The sequence below is a fragment of the Cebus imitator genome, unplaced genomic scaffold (genome assembly GCF_001604975.1).
Source record: "Cebus imitator isolate Cc_AM_T3 unplaced genomic scaffold, Cebus_imitator-1.0 Scaffold471, whole genome shotgun sequence".
In the NCBI taxonomy this organism is placed as follows: Eukaryota; Metazoa; Chordata; class Mammalia; order Primates; family Cebidae; genus Cebus; species Cebus imitator.
Window position 1 is genome coordinate 1,167,972 of NW_016107786.1, and position 10,233 is coordinate 1,178,204.

Below are 10,233 nucleotides of genomic sequence, written 5' to 3' on the forward strand. Positions count from 1 at the left end.
ATGATTCTCTTTGGTCCCTCTCCTCCAATTATGAAATTTAAATCTGGATATTTCTGACAGAGTTCAGGTATTATACCACTAAGCAAATCAGTCCCTGAAAATATAAAGTTGAATGTTGGAGATATTAATATTCAAACTTAAAAAAATTCACCAGAACTACTGAGAATCCACTCATTTTGAAAAGTATTAGCTATGCACTCCATAAAGGAGAGAAACTCTCTTAAAACTTTTCCAGGAGAGTGGAATTGTTCACAAACTGCCAGTGGTCTCCCAAGAGTTGCAATTCTTGAAGATATAGGCCTTGACATACATTACCTTCCACACCCCCAAAATATGGACTATTGTTTCATCTCAATAGACTATTCTTTAAGTTATTCACTTATGTTTACACACTGCCTACTTCTAAAAAGGTAAATTTAAGGTGGCTAAGGTTTGAGTTCATTTTCTCCAGAGCAGGCAGCTAACTGGAGATCTGGGTCTTATCCCAGCTGTTTTACCAGCAAGCCCTTAGATCATAGGAAGTTTCATGATCTGTAAAATAAAGATACCTATGTACCTAAAGTTAGGGTCTCTTTCAGCTACAAAATTCTTTTTTTTTGTTTTTTTGAGACAGAGTCTCGCTGTGTCACCAGGCTGGAGTGCAGTGGCACGATCTCAGCTCACTGCAATCTCTACCATCCAGGTTCAAGCAATTCCCCTGCCTCAGCCTCCCGAGTAGGTTGGACTACAGGTACGCAGCACCATGCCTGGATAATTTTTTGTATTTTAGTAGAGACAGGGTTTTACATGTTGGTCAGGATGGTCTCGATCTCCTGACATAGTGTTTCGTCCGCCTCGGCCTCCCAAAGTGCTAAGATTATAGGTGTGAGCCACCACTCCGGGTCTCAGCTATAAGATTCTATCAGTCTGTGATTCCACTTACTGCCACCGGAAAAGGCTAAGCAACAAAATCTAACTGCTGCCTCCACTTTGTTTAAAATGTAGCTGGTAAAGAGAATTTTGCAGTAAACAGTACAGTATTAGCAAAATTTAAGTTCGAACAAGCTATAGCCCACTTTCCCGGAATGGGGGTAAATAAAGGCAGCAGGGCATCAACTGTCAGATCATTACAGTCCATAGAACAAAAGGATGCATCTTGGTTCCTTTTTTTCTCCAAAATGATTTTCTTATAATATGTAAACACAATCTCAGGTAATAGAAAACAATAAAGTAAATCATGCCCTATTAGTCTGAAAAAGTGAGTGGCTATCCGAAGTCACAACAATGTCAATACTATTTGAGAATCTAGTTCATTAACAATTACAAATCATACATATTCAAAAGTAAATGTACAATAATCCACCTAAAGCTAAGTTAAATTTAAAAAATGCATACACACATAAGAACTGTATTTCTTACATTAATCTTCCACCCAAAATAGGCAGATCAGTTATAAAATAGATGACAGGAGAAATGATATATATACATAGGGTCATTTTTATTAAATTATGCAAAGTAGAATTCATTAAGTAAACTCTGCTAGTACTTTCAAACTATTATTGTATATATTAAAAACTCATACACAGCTTTTCTGAATATGAAGGCTTCTAATTAAAATCATAGCTATCTTTGTTTGAAGTCTACTACCGAATCTATCGATTAGATTTCTAGATAAACCAGAAGGTAGTTTAATGACTTTTAACATTTAGTCTTCTACAATTTCTTCAATCCATTTTCTTCCTCACCCTTTTCTTTCTCATACAAGGTTAAGAGCCCATTCTTCAAACAAACAAAAAACAACACAGGGCAACAGTGATAAGTGATTATAAGAACTAACAGTAACTGAGCGCTTACTATGACAGGCAATATACTTTAAATTCATTATGTCATTTAATCCTGACAACTATCTCATAAGAAATGGAACTGATTACTATTACCAATGATCTATGTTCTTATTCTAAGAATAAAGGCTTTTCCCCACCACTATAAAAAAAAATTATTCTGGACCCTCCAAGAAGAGTAACACAATGGAACCTAGAGACTTTCGACTGCCATATGAACACAAAACAGACAATGAAAATCTGATTCAAATTGCTTTTAAAGCTCAGTCTAACAATATTTTTAAGAACCTTTTGATCTTATACCTAGGATATTAGTGGCTGGGCATGGGTGGAGGAAGAGGAGGCCTTAACTCAAGAAAAGCTGGACTCACGTGTGTCATCTTGGTTACCTACTATGTAACCTGGATGAGTTACTTTCCCTCTCTGAGACTCAATTTCATGTAGATAACATCTATCCTACAGGTGTTGGGAGAGTCAAATGAGTATTGTACCACACACAGGCTTTATCAACTGCAGAAAATAAATGTAGGTTGTCATTGACACTACAGCAGGAAGTAGGCGAGCGTGCCTACACATGCACAGAGTGCTGGTAAATCCTGACTGAGAGCAAAACAGGCTTGGAAGAGGTGGCTCAGGAAAAAGGCAGCCAAAAAGCCTGAATAAGGAAAACTTCGATTATCCTCTCTCTCACTTAAGGCATTCTAGTGGGACTTTGATATCTGGTCCAATAAACTCCTGAGGAAATTAATCTATTAATAAGGAATGGACCATTAATACAACTACTCACTTTTGGGCTACAGGTATGGCTGTTCTTTCTCAGAATGTTACTTTTTGCAGGGTGCCTGGCACACGGAGAGGGTTCAATAAACACCTGTTCAGTTATTGATGTTCAGTTATTGAATTGAGTACAGGAAAGGCCATACCATCATGCCATTGGTAGTTAGCTCAGCAGATTAAAATACCACATTAGTGTAGTAAAGGTAACAGGTTTAATCTTTGTATGGGTAGTTAATTTTGCTGATCCTTGATCACACATGCATCATACTCTTTCTTAGCTAACTATCTCAAGGCAATATGTTATTTGGTTAAAAAATAAATTAGGTACAAAAAATTCCTAAGTCACAAAAAATATATCACTAATGTCCCAAGAGGAATTCAGAATATAGAATGCCAGTCATTCACATGTCCCTGATTAAAGAATGAAAGCATGTCATTGCCTTTAAACCAGAAAATGAAGTTCAGGGCAAGTTTCCTTGCCAACCTTCACTTAAATGGACTGTTGGATCAATCAAGGTTTTCCGTGCCAAATGCAAACTGACCAAGGCTCACATCTAAATTTAGGCTACTCCCTAGCACACTGGCACACCACTGAGTTTAGTGCTTATCAAGAACCAGTTGTGTTTGTTCACACACCTGTTTGATGTCAGTTGTACTTGTCATCGTGTTGAGTAATTTAACATCACATAAATTGACAAAAAGAGTTTCTACAAAAACTAAGCTGAACAGTTTGAAAAATCCAATAAAGGAAAGTCACAGAAAAAAGTTCTTGGCAGATGAGAGGTGTCCTAAACTACTGTATAACATTGAAAATAAATTAAAACTCCTGAAGCATAAAACTTCATGTGCCTTTAAGTTCTAGCCCCACTCAAAAGAAACTCGAAGTAGCAATGGTAGATTATGCTTTGTGAAGGAAAGTGTGCAAGATACAGGTGAAACCAGTGGCCCAGCACTCAAAGTCTGCAGTCTTACACCAAACTATTGGCAACTCAGTGTGTATTAATATTTTGAGTTAAATTCAAATATTAAATATTTAAAGGGGTATTTTTTAAAATGATTTCCTACTATAGATGATACTTTTTTTTGAGACGGAGTCTCAACTCTGTCACCAGGCTGGAGTGTAGTGGCGCTATCTCGGCTCACTGCAACCTCTGCCTCATGGGTTCAAGCAATTCTCCTGCCTCAGCCTCTTGAGTAGCTGGGACTACAGGCACATGCCACCACGCCCAGCTACTTTTTTTGTATTTTTAGTAGAGACAGGGTTTCACCATGATGGCCAGGATGGTTTCGATCTCTTGACCTCGTGATCCACCTGCCTCGGCGTCCCAAAGTGCTGGGATTACAGGCATGAGCCACTGCATCCAGCCATAAATGACACTTTTGATTAGTGGACAGGTTTTCAAATAGCACTCAGAAGACACTTTTTTTTTTTTTTTTTTTCATAACCAGACTGTTTCAGACTTCTAGTAAACAAGCCTCCACACATTCAACTGTGAAGTCTATGAAGTGCTGCAGAGGTACTAAAAATAACCTCCTTAGCCGGGCACTGTGGCTCATGCCTGTAATCCCAGCACTTTGGGAGGCCCAGGTGGGCAAATCATGAGGTCAGGAGTTTGAGACCAGTCTGGCCAACTTAGTGAAACCCCATCTCTATTAAAAATACAAAAAATTAGCTGTGCATGGTGGCGGGTGCCTGTAATCCCAGCTACTAGGGAGGCTGAGGCAGGAGAATTGTTTGACCCAGGAGGCTGAGGTTGCAGTGAGCTAACGCCACTGCACTCCAGCCCGGGCAACAGTGCGAGACTGCTTCTGTCTCAAAAAAAAGAAAAGAAAAGAAAAAACAACCTCCTTGATAATAGCAGACACTTACAAACTAGGCTAATGTTTTTATAGGAACTATCACTGAACCCCTGCAAGGTTCCCAATGTTGCTTAAATTACACAAACAAAAAAACTGAGACTTGGAGATGTTAAGCAACTTCTCCTCGATCACACAGCAGGAAAGAGTGACCATCTGATCCCAGGCCGTCTAATCCCCTTTTCTTCATTACTTACCTGCCAATATCTTATACATGATTAAATGAAACAAGCAAGCTACAGCATAGTAACGTGCAGAGCAAGCCCACTGATTTTCAGTATATGTACATACACATAAAAAGGACAGGAAAGCTATAAATCAAAATACTCATTAGGGTATCTCTGAATAATACAGTTACAGCTGATTTTAGTTTTCATCTTTGTGCTTTTCTTAGTTTCCAAAATGTCTGCAATGAAAAGACATTACTTTGGTGTGTGACCTCTGCCCATTGCTTCTTTACCACACATGCAGGGCTGTTTTAATTTTTAAAAAGACCTGAAATTTAACAGCATCAGGTTACTGTTCTTTTTTTGTTTAGTAACCATTAAAACATCAAAGGTTGGGGGACAGCATCCACCACCATCCTGAAAATGTCTCTTCTTGGATATATAAACCAATATTAGAACTTTCTTTGCTATAATTTATTGCATTATAAAACCATAAAACAAAGCCAAACAATCATCATACACAAGTATTCAACAGCTTTCTACAAGGAAAAAAAGTCTACAATGCAATTATAGCTATCATTTCATTACCTTTTCTGTAAACAAGTCTGCTGACAACAACAATAGTTATACTATCATGCCTTCTAAATGGGTCTGGAGTGAAGTCAGTAGGATCTACAGCATTAGGAATGACGGACACTATTTCAGGATTCAGTGCTGCTCTTAGTACAGTATTTTCCTTACTAGTATAAGACACACAAATGATGTGGTTTGTATCACAAAGAGACACAGTTAGAAGCTTGTTTGTAAGCACCGAGCTGACATCAGCAAATCCAAAAAGGGAATGGTCCGTGAAGACTGTCTGAAGCCCCATTGTCTTGGCGTGGAAGAGAGCATCATGGGCCATGGCAGAAAAAGAACTATGTGAATGGATTATCGTGACTCTCTCCCGAACAAATATGTACCTGAGCAATGGCAGACTGTGAAAGAGGGTCGTGGCTGTAGACTGGTTGTACATGACTTTCAGAGGCAGGTAATAGACTTTGAGGCCATTAGTGAGGTAACGGATGCCTTTTCGATTTCCATAAGCATGGGTGACAATTATAACCTTATGCCCTCTTTCAATCAGGCACTGAGAAAGCTGGTAAATGTGGCTTTCCACGCCTCCCATATTTGGGTAGAAAAAGTCAGATACCATGCATATATTATGGGTATGGGTTCTACATGTATAAAGACTTCCAGGGCTAACCCGAGAGAGTGTAGCTGAGGCAGGATGGCCATCCCCACCTACTCCTCTATAGGCCATGCTGAGATGGTTTAGGCATCAGTTCTTAGAGCAACCCGGTTAAGAGATGTGTCCTCTATTACCTGAAAAAGAGTAAAACAGGATCTCAGCTCAGAAACAAAACACATTTCATAGTACAAATCCAGATATAGATACTATTTAATGTTAATGTAAATTTGTTAGCTTTTCCCTAGAATTAAAAACAAAGCATGTCATCAATTTACTCATTTGACGTTTACTTGCTTGGCATTTACATACAATAAAGCTAGGTTCTACAATGTCTTAATTTTGCCCTAAAAATACTGTTACATGTAATTTTAAATAGTAAGTTTGTTACACCACAGCATATCATGGTTTGCCATGTTAACAAACCAGTCTTTTCCAATAATTAAGTATATATTATACACACATACATACACACATGTTAATATATATATGTGTATATATATATATTTCCCCTTTTATGATTACACTTTACCAGCTTCTATTAATACTTATTAAATGGCCACTATACATCAGCCACTACATGCTAAGAGTCTTCTATATCTTTTTTTTTTTTTTTTTTTGGAGACAGAGTCTTGCTTTGTCACCCAGGCTGGACTGCAGTGGCATGATCTCAGCTCACTACAACCTCTGCCTCTCGGGTTCAAGCAATTCTTCTGCCTCAGCCTCCCGAGTAGCTGGGACTACAGGCGCCTGCCACCACGCCTGGCTAATTTTTGTATTTTTAGTAGAGACAGGGTTTCACCATATTGGCCAGGCTGGTCTCGAACTCCTGACTTCATGATCTGCCCACCTTGGCCTCCTAAAGTGCTGAGATTATAGGTGTGAGCCACCATGCCCAAATGAGTCTTCTGTATCTTATTGCAGCCTCACCAAAATTCTATAAGTTATCAACTCCATCTTATCAATGGAAAGTCTAAAACTTAAAAGGGTTAATAAATTTGTTCACAGTTACTCAGTGCTTAGAAGTAACTCAGTATAGCAGTCTGTTTCATTAGTGGTCATGCCTCCTGGTATTTATGTCTTTCTCTAGTCCCTTCCCCTTGCATTTGGACCTGGTTTAGCCCATAGGAGGGGGTGGAAGCAATGTGCAAATTTTTGGCCTCAGCCTAAAAAAGGTGTGGTGGTTTCCACTTGTACACTCTTAGATATTCTAAGCCAACATGTAAGAAATCCATCTGTTGTGCTAGAGGGGCAAGTGTAGAGACAATATGGAGAAGGAAGAGCTCTGAGACTACATGGAAAGAGCCAGAGGCCCAGCCATCCAGCCAACTCACCAGGTAAATGCAGCCTCCTAGTGACCATTGGCAAGACCAACAGAATCACCCAGCTGAGTCTAGCTGACAGCAGTATCATGAAAAATAACAAAATGGCTGTTGTTTCATATCATTAAGTTTTGGGGTGGTTCAGTAAAAAAATAACAAGACAACTAAAACAGGCCAGGACTCAAACCCAGTTATACTGGTCCACTGCCTGTTTTTGTAAAGTTTTATAGAACCACAGGCTTGCCCATTCATTTATGTGAATGGCTACTTTTGTGCTACAACAGCAGAATAGCTGCAACAGAGATCATATGACCCCCAGAGCTGAAAATGTTTACCATCTGGTCCTTTACACAAAGTTTGTCAACCCCTGCTCTAGAGCTTAGCCACTGATTCAATTAATCTCATAAAATGTTGCTAGTATTAGCTTTGTGGTTTACACTAAAATGCACCTGGAACTCAAACTATCTTTCTGAGAGCACCTTTCTCAAATGTCACCAGAGCATATGCTTCGAAGAATCCACATTTTCTCCTTCCTTATTCAAAGAGGGTGATTATCTGGCCCGGGCATGGTGGCTCACTCCTGTAATCCCAGGCCTTTGGGAGGCCAGGGTGGGTGGATCACCTGAGTTCACGAGTTCGAGACCAGCCTGGCCAACATGATGAAACCTCATGTCCATTAAAAATACAAAAATTAGCCAGGTGTGATGGTGCCTGTGGTCCTAGCTACTCGGGAGGCTGAGGCAGGAGAATCGCTTGAACCTGGGAGGCAGAGGTTGCAGTGAGCCAAGATTGAGAGCCACTGCACTCCAGCCAAGACAACAGAGCAAGACTCCATCTCAAAAAACAAAACAAAACAAACTCCAAAAAACAAAGAGGGTGATTATCTAACTGCTCCGTTCACTTCTTAAACTTTTCTTTCAGTTATGCAGGCCTTTCAAACTCAGTGAGTGTCCCTCCCTTCAGTGTGGTGTCTAAAAATAACAGCTAAACTAGAGATGGGCTGTATCTAGGACCATTTTCTCCATTTAAAGTACGAAATGTTTATCTCAGGGGTCCCCTAAAGCCTTATCAACGTGAAATGTTCACTCAATATTTGGTACTATTATACATTCTTAGACATCTAAAACTAAAAAGAATCTTGGATATCTGGTCAAAATCTTCCTCAGCTTCACAAATGAGATTTCCAACGCTCCAGAAACCCAACTGTACAATGAGAAACCATCCTAAAGCTGAGTTTCCGGTTTCACCTGCAAACTCAGAAAATGCCAATTAATTGTGTGTGCAAAGGCTGAACTGTCTATTCTCTCCAACAAATTCATCTCCTTTTTTTTTTTTTTTTTTGAGACGCAGTCTCACTGTTGCCCAGGCTGGTGTGCAGTGGAGCAATCTCAGCTCACTTGCAGCGTCTGCCTCCTGCGTTCAAGCAATTCTCCCACCTCAGCCTCCCGAGTAGCTGAGATTACAGGCACGTGCCACAATGCCCTGCTAATTTTTGTTATTTTTAGTAGAGACGGGGGTTTCATCATGTTGTCCAAGCTGGTCTCGAGCTCCTAACCTCAGCTGATCCACCAGCCTCGGCCTCCCAAAGTGCTGGGATTACATACAGGTGTGAGCAAACGCGCCCGGCCTCATCTACATTTTAAATATACTCTCAGAAAGACTCCAGAAGTGTTTGTTGAACTGAATTTACTAATTAAGATTCAATATTACCAAATATTGAAATTCCCCAAATTTGTACTTTTTGGTGGCTTAACTAACATTTTCTTACTGTGGTCACCTGAACCTGAACTTCCAGCTCTATCAGTTTTAAAAGATGAATGATAGCAAAAACAGTGAGTAATTAACCAAATGATGGCATTTAAAATTTTGTCATTAGCCTGCAATGTTCTGTGAGGAGTCTGCCCACTTCCACCAGGATTTCACTCCAAACATCTTCGTGACATAAAAGCTCAATATGCTGCACAATCGCAGAATCTTATCTCTTAAAGCCAAAATGAGGTTTGAAGCCCTAGTGAATATCTGTCTCGCTTTACAAATGAGAAGCCAGACAAGTTGAGTCATTAGTCCAAGGTCCCACCCAGCCACTTAAAGTGGCAAAGAAGATATTACCGTAAAATTCTCGACGACGGCCAACGAGCCCCGGGCAATCATTAGCAGTAGAGGCTCCTGAAGAATCTTAGGGAGACCTGGCAGGAGTTGCGGGTCAAGAGGATGGTACTTCCACTGAGAATTCCCGGGCACTGCCTGAGCTTCACTCCCTGACTCCCTGAGAGGTCGCTGGGGAACGCTCTGGCCAAGGAGGGGATGCCTCTGCTTAGATAGCGACCCTGCTGAGTTCATGGCAGGGACTGGCCAGGCCCAAAGAGAGAAGGTAAACAACCAGAGAGTAGACGCGGGTCTCAGGCCCGGCGTTCCGGAGACACCAGTCCTTCGACCCACCTGCCTGAGCCAAGGAACCCAGCGCGTCCGCCCTAAACGCACCCTCAGACCCAACCTACTCTGGAAACCCTCCGACCCCACTTCCGGGCTTCGAGCCGGGTCGGCTTTACACCCTCCGCCACCCGCCACGCTCCCACGCGCGCAGAACAGCCGCATCCAAAAGCGGCCCAGAGCGCCGGAGAAGGGAGGCAAGACGCGGACTTACCGGCAAGTTCCATGGCCGCCAGTGTCCGGACCTCCCGCGGCTGCAGCCGGAGTCCCTCCCCTCTGTCCAGAAGCACCAATCTAGGGCGTCCGCGCCCAAGGGACGCGCCCCCGAGGCAGCCAATCACAAAGAGGCGCTGGGGTCACGTCCGAGAGTGACGCTCTGTCGTCCCCACCCTCAAGCGCGGGATGCAACGTCAGCACGCGCGGGCGTCTGTCTCTTAAATGCTGACGATGATAGAGTGGTTGCCCACTCGTGCCCACTCTGGTTGTCTGGTTACAGCGTCTCTTTTCTGGATGCCAGTTCTCTCCCGCTTGCTTCTGATTGGAGAGATCTTTTGTTTGTAATCAGTTGTGGCACTGCAGAACCGTGCCGGTTCTTATCGCTCTGGGACGTTGGCCAGATGTAGCAAATAAAA

General features: G+C 41.6%; 1 protein-coding gene across 1 annotated transcript in view; it reads right to left on the reverse strand.

The window, feature by feature from the left end:
• The window catches only part of PIGA (phosphatidylinositol glycan anchor biosynthesis class A), a 16,454-nt gene extending 6,536 nt beyond the window's left edge, over positions 1-9,918 (reverse strand). The window contains exons 1-3 of the mRNA XM_017512352.2: positions 9,816-9,918; positions 5,210-5,986; positions 3-94 (exon numbers count right to left, since the gene is read on the reverse strand). Coding sequence (XP_017367841.1) covers positions 3-94; positions 5,210-5,924 — 807 coding nt within the window. The 5' untranslated portion in view covers positions 5,925-5,986; positions 9,816-9,918. The remainder of the gene's footprint in view (positions 1-2; positions 95-5,209; positions 5,987-9,815) is intronic.
• Positions 9,919-10,233: the final 315 nt, after the last annotated feature.